Below are 7,066 nucleotides of genomic sequence, written 5' to 3'. Positions count from 1 at the left end.
TCATATCTTAATTATTTAACCTGAATCCCAAAAGTTATACTTAATCAACACTCCTAAAATATATCATTTATGTTTTATAAAAATGAAATGTGATGAAATTCAATTTATTTCTTTCAATCGATTGAAACATCATGTCACTCTTAATAGTCTTAATTAGAATGTTTGATGTTATTTTCCTCTTAATGTTTACTTGTATTAATATTTTGTAATTGTTACCGGCACCTTATTACTAGTTGCTCCTTCTTAAATGACACTGTTTTCTATTGTTTTTTTTTTTTCTTCCTTTAATAGTTACTTATTAGTCAGCAATTTTTATTTTTATGAATAATATTTCTCGTTTCCAAAAAAAATCCAATTTGATTTTTGAATACCTCTAGCCAAATGACATTACACCATTTGGTGATGTATTTATTTTTACTTTATTTTTTATTTATTTGAGGAACCATTTAATTCTTACCAACTACTACTCCACTAGTCCACTGGTCACATGGACACTCAACTTACGGCGTGTAATACGTAGTCCCTACCAAAAATTTGAATTCAAAACCAAACCCTAAAACCCTCTCTTCTTCTTGCCCCCCATTACTAACTTCTGAAAACCCTAGAGCCTCTCATTTTCGATCTCACCACCAAACCCTAATCCATGGCGAAAAAGAAAACAAAACAACAATCCGAAGAAAACAATTCGCCCACAACCGAACATGAAATCCCTCGCCAAACTATTGAAGACGCTGCTTCTGAGAAACTCGACAGCTTGAAATCGCTAAATGCTATGTTGCTCAAAGAGACTGTCGAGCGCCGTCAACAGGTGGATTCGCTGACACAGATTAACTGCTCTCTGGAATCTGAACTGAATCGGTGCAAATCCGACAAGGTTTCGTTGCAATCTGAGTTGAGCGGGTTAACCGAACGAGCAGTGACGTTAGAGATCGAGAAGGAATCGGTTTCTAAGGTTGTTGCTTTGCAGTTGGATGAAATGACGGAGGTTAGTCGTAGGGAGAAGGCTGCAATGGAGGAGAAAATCGGAGGTTTGGAGAGAGAAATGAGTCGGCTTTTGGAGGAGAAAAACGCCATTGAGAAAACGAAGAAATCGAAGGAATCAGAAATTGGTTCTCTGAACGCCAGATTGAATACACTTGTGACTCAGATCGGTGAAGAGAATGTCGCTTTGTCAAAGATTTGTGAGGAGAGAGATGGAATCAGAGCACAGCTCCATGATCGGATTCAATATGAGAAAGGGTTGAGATCCAAACTAACTGAAGCGGAGAAGAGGGAGGCAGAGATTACTGAAAATTCCCAAAAAGTTAAGGCTGCGTACCTTGGTTTAATCGAGGAGAAGAAAACACTCGAAAGAAAGGTGGATTCAATCCTGAAAGAAAAAGATCTGGTTGAAATGAACTTGGTTGAATCAAATCGTTTAGTTGATGTTTTGAAGAGAGATATTGAGAAGATGATGAAAGAGAAGATGGAGATTGATGTGGATAGAGATGTTCAAGACAGAAAGAAAAACGAGTTAAATGTTTCTGTTCATAGGCTGAATGAATTGGTCTATAAGCTTAAAAAGGGGGAAGAACAATTGCTTATGAAAGTTGCTGATTTGGAGAACATACACGCCATGGATTCTGAAAAGGAAGCCAAAATGAGTACAGAGATCAATATCCTGGTGCAAGAAAAACAAGAACTGGAGGCAAGTATTCAAAAACTGACTCAAGAAAAGTGTTTGGTCTCCAAAAATTTGCAGGAAGCCTTGAAGATGATAGAACACCAGAAACTTACAATCAACCAAATGTTAGAAGAGAAAGCAAAGATCGAAGAACAGTCTAACAAATTCAAGAACACAATCACAGCACTTGAGAACTCCAACAAGATTCAAATCGATAAAATCAAGCAACTAGAGTCTGAAATCAACAACCACAAATCTGCATTCGATCGAGCCACAACCGAATCGAAAAATACTCGAGCCAAGCTTGATGAAGAAAAACACAAATTGAAGAATTCAAATGAAAAGATTTCCAAAATGGAAAAGGGTGTTGAAGAAACACGCAAGAAACTTTCAAAGATGACAACAGAAACTGAAAAACTCGTTGCAGAAAAGAACAAGTTAGCAGAATCACTTGCCAAAACCCAAAAGGAACATGATGACACAAAAGCCAAACTAAAACTATCCGAAGGTAAAAAGAATCAAATCTTGAAGATCTTGAAAACCACCAATGTGATTCGTAGCTCAAAGGAAGATGACAACATGGGTATTGATCAAGAAATCAAGAATCATGTAACAGAAACTGAAGCAATGAAGAAAGCATTCAAGGACAAAGAGACTAATGTGGAAGAATTGAAGAAGCAACTTGAATTGGTTAACAAAGGTAAGAGTTTCTGGACAATGGTGTCATCTGCAACCACTGTTCTAGCTGCTATTTCTTTAGCTTATGTTGCTCGAAGCTGCTGAATCAATGGTGGATTTTGCTAATCCCAACAGGTTAACATCTTTTTACAGTGTTGTTAGTTAATGGGTTAATCACACTTTTGAAATTTAACTCGTTTTACCAGGTTTAATCTGTGTTCTTGTTAGGATGACAATAATGGAAGATGGGTAATTTTGATCAAGTTTTATCAAATGTTCCAATGTTGGACAATTGTACTAATTGCAACAATTTTTGGATTGCTAATGCTATGGTGATTTTGACATAGGCCTTTGGTGTTTTTCTTTAATACTTTGTGCAATGAAACATTTAGTTATCTTAAATACTAGAAATACAAATATCCAAGATAGTAACAAGTATCTAAATACCATAGTGGAAATACAATCAATTCCTCTAATTACATTTTTAAGTCAGGGTGAAAATGTGATTAATAGATTCTAATTTGTGTTTAAATGTGAAACCTGATGTAAATGAACATATGGTGTTGATGATATCAGTACATAAATTTGAAATTTCCCTATGATGGAAATTAAGGTATGTTGGAATTGGAAGTATATTATTATTTTTATCATTTGAGACATAATTGTTATGTTTTTTTAACTATTACTCATTTTTTGGGTTCAATTGATTCGGAAGTATCAATTTTTGGAAATTTTTGAAGGAACTAAGGGTGCGTTTGGTTGTGGAAAACTGTTTTCATTTTCTAAGAAAATGTTTTCAGAAAATAGAGTTGAGTTTTCGTTTTCAATTTTCAATGAAAATTTTAGAAAACGCGTTTGGTTGAAACCGGGGGAGTTTTCATTTTCCATCTTAGAAATTTGGAAAACTTTGGAAAACTGTAAAAATCACTTTTCAAATTTACATACAATTTGGAAAAATGAAAATTTTCATTTTCTTGGAAAATTTTGGAAACTGAACGAAAATTTCCGTTTTTCTTGGAAAATTTTCCTAGAAAACTGGAAAATTTTCCACAACCAGCACCCTAAATATTGGGGCTAAATTGGAAGTTCATGGTTTAAAAGACAGAAAACCCCCTCTTTTGATCATATTTGGTCATTTGTGAGAAGAGAAATGATGAATTTTGTGTAAATTGAGATGGATGGATCTCTAATTTAGCATTAGCACTCAAAATGTTGCTTAACTGTGACACTTCATATACAGACAATATGAACGTCATTTAATTGATGATATACAAATATTTGAAAATGTTTATGGATAAGGTCCTAATATTAAGTCTTAGGAGTTAAATTAAATTTTATATTTGAGGTGTGTTAAAGTGTAAAACCAATAGACAGTGGTTGAATTACATACTGCGTCGACTTCATAATCCAAAAGGCTTATAAATATCCTTACGTTCTCCATGTTCCAAGTTTTCAAGTAAACTTTAAATTTGGACAGATCAAAATAATGTTAGATTTGTGAAACATATTGAGCATTATCGGAATCTAAACATTATACATGCATACACAATTATGGATTTACTTATGCAAAGACATCTTTTGGTTTTCAATGGTTATTCAAAGATTCTTTACAAACACAGTTTTAAGTGTGGATTTACTTATGCAAAGACATCTTTTGGTTTTCAATGGTTATTTACTTTACAAACATAGTTTTAAGTATGAATTTACTTATGTGAAGACATCTTTTGGTTTTCAATGGCTATTCAAAGACTCATTACAAACACAATTTTAAGTATGGTTTTACTTCCAAAGAAAATACTTTTTAGACTTTTTAAAAGTATCATTGTTGTTAACAGAAAACCTGTAACTCTCAACAACCGTGTGTTGACCCTCAAAACAATATGTATTCTCACGGAATCCGTAATTGAGCAATTCAAATGACGGATTAGTCATGGACTTCATGTACTATACTATTATTTGTAAGAACCATGTATTCAAACATTAAGATGAAATACAAATGTTGTTTTGTTTATTGTTGTACTTGTGTTATATATTCAGTTTACATGTGATCCATTAACTAAGTCGCACAGTCCGACATGTTCTGCCGCCTCGGTCGAGGGTGTGACAGATTGGTATCAGAGCTAAATTGGCTATAGAGAACTCGTACCCTCGAAAGATGAATACAACTATAGCAACAGACTACTAATAAAAGTATTATTATTAATTACCCTACTTCTTGACTATTTATAGCATAGGTAATTGGTTTGAAGGGTCGCTTGGGTTGTTGGATTTCAGAATAGCTATATGCTAAAATGATCCTGCTCTCCGATGCTTCTTGTCTGGCCCTCATCCGTACTTGGTAGTCTTGGAGTACAAAACAAAAACTAATAATACTGCAAACCTCACCAATCCTAAACATATAAGAGTTGTATATACTCTGGCCCGCAATGAGAACACTTAATAAAATTCTAACGTACCTCCAACTAAAACTACCAACTCAACCCTTTATGTTAAATGCCTCAACTAATGTTAGTACCATACATAAGCCATACCACAAATAAACCTGGAACGTACACATATGTTATTTATGGTCGGGTCGGTACACAACCAACCTTGAGCAAGGAGTTTGACAGACTACAATGGTTGAGAGTTTTTGTAACATTTGCATTTCAAGTATCATTCCCTTTTTTCCCTTAACTTGAAAATTATTGCATTTTGGTCCCTGACCGAGTGCGTTGGGCGTACTGGGTCGATATCTTGATCACAGAGGCATTCACGTACGCGGGGCGTATGTGGAGTATGCTGCGCGTACGGTCACCTGCGATAAACCCTAATTTTTAGGGTTTGAGCCATATTTAAACGCTTAAGTTGCCCTTAGACCTTCTTATGACCAGCCTCCACCTCTCCAAACCATGAGAACGAAACCCTAATTGCCATTTGAGTGTTTTGAGCTTGGTAGTGACATTTGAATGTGTTTTTGGTGATCTTGAAAGAAGAACTCTTGGAAGTTACATCGGTGTGGTTAGAGCTTGTGGATCCAGAACCATCACTAACTTGGAAAGCTTTTTGGAAGTATAAAGTGTTGGATCAGGTGTCTAAGCCCATAACTATAATTGGTATGTAGTTGACCCGAAAGTAGCATGGTCCATTTGGTTTGCCTTCACCAGAACAATCTGATAGGATGGACGTTTGAGAAATAGACTATTTGTGGTTTATTAATATATTATAACTTTATAAGTATAATATATTAATTGAGGAATCACATTATTTAATTAGTATTTATTAAGAATTAATTTGGAATTAATTTAGTGATCAAAAGAGACTGATTAAATATATGGGGATTGATTATATAAATCAATAATCCTTATAGTAGGGCTAATGATCCATGGTTGGTTAGGGTGGGCTAAACATCTGTGATAGTCCATAAGGTTTAACCCATATAACCCATGATATATCCATGAGATATGAAGAGTCATGTGAATTAGGGTTTGCATGGATCTAACCCTAGACTTTGCCACACTATAAAAGGACCATATAATTACCAAAATCAGCACTACTACAACCCCAAGCATTTCCAATAAGTGTATAGCCAATTTTGGAGTTTTTATCCTCTCTCTCAAAGTCTTCCTTTGTCCATGGTGTTTGTGAACCATTTGAGGCATCACACTTGAGGTGCTAAGCTCTTGAAGGGCAAGAACTCTAATCTACACTAAGAGGTATTCATCCACCTTGGTTTTATGTTGTATATATCCAAGTTTTGTATGCTAGTGTATGTTTTATGCTTTGGAACAATCTTGCATGTATAATAGTGAAAACTTAGATCCAAAGCATATAGGGTTGTGTGTGCACCATAAGGGTATTATGGAGCTCAAAACCCAACATAAAGATCTTAACTTGATGGTTCATTAAGTTAGATCTAGTTAGGTCTTCTTTTTGTGCATTTATGGCCCTTTAAGTCACGCTTGAGAGTATGAGATACTCTAGAAGCCAAGGAGGGTAGATCTTAGGATTTTTTAGGCTCCTTGTGCATGAAAAATGCAATCTTTATGTGTTATTGGACCATGCATGAGTTAGGGTTCTTATTATGGATTTTATTATTGGGTCCCATTAAGACATGTAAAGGAGTAAAGTTTCCAAGTTTACATGTTAAGACATCATTTAGGTCCAAATCTAAAAAGTGGACTTAGTAGCTTAACCAATTAAGCACTTAATGGCGAATTGGACCTGTTGTGGAGTACGCTGGGCGTACCCAGCTCGTATGTAGAGCATACTGGCCAAAGGTGGCGTATGCATGGCTTAAGTCTAAGTACGTTGGGCGTACTCAACAACTGATGAGTTTTGTGATTTGGGCCATATTTGGACTATTAGTGTAACGACCCAAAATTTAAGACCAAAAATTTCTTTTAATAAATCATTACTTAAACTAAAATCATCATTCCAAAACATAATATGAGTATAAGTTTTCAAAACACATGTTTATTATCAGAGTAAACATTCCCAGGCTGTCTAATCTATGGTGTGTGCCATGCGATCACCCCGAGCTCTTCCCTCCGCTACCGGAAGTACCTGAAACCAAAACTGAAAACCGTAAGCACGAAGCTTAGTGAGTTCCCCACCCTACCGCATACCATGCATAACCACATACTGCACATACTGGGCCACACCCGCTATCTTGGGCCTCGCCCTCTACCTCGAGCCTCGCCGCTACAACGGCCCCGCCGCTCCAGGCCCCGCCTGGCTTCGAGC

The 7,066-nt window shown here is 35.8% G+C and overlaps 1 protein-coding gene across 1 annotated transcript; it reads left to right on the top strand.

Moving 5' to 3' along the window:
• Positions 1-496: 496 nt before the first annotated feature.
• LOC144997009 (uncharacterized) lies at positions 497-2,685 on the top strand. The gene is made up of 2 exons (XM_078956822.1): positions 497-2,476; positions 2,548-2,685. The coding sequence occupies exon 1, from the start codon at positions 644-646 to the stop codon at positions 2,444-2,446; it is 1,803 nt and encodes a 600-aa protein (XP_078812948.1). The 5' UTR covers positions 497-643; the 3' UTR covers positions 2,447-2,476; positions 2,548-2,685.
• The last annotated feature ends 4,381 nt before the right edge of the window (positions 2,686-7,066 follow it).

This window comes from Lactuca saligna, chromosome 5, assembly GCF_052625555.1.
Source record: "Lactuca saligna cultivar CGN05327 chromosome 5, ASM5262555v1, whole genome shotgun sequence".
NCBI classification, from domain to species: domain Eukaryota; kingdom Viridiplantae; phylum Streptophyta; class Magnoliopsida; order Asterales; family Asteraceae; genus Lactuca; species Lactuca saligna.
This window is presented reverse-complemented; position numbering and strand designations above follow the sequence as displayed.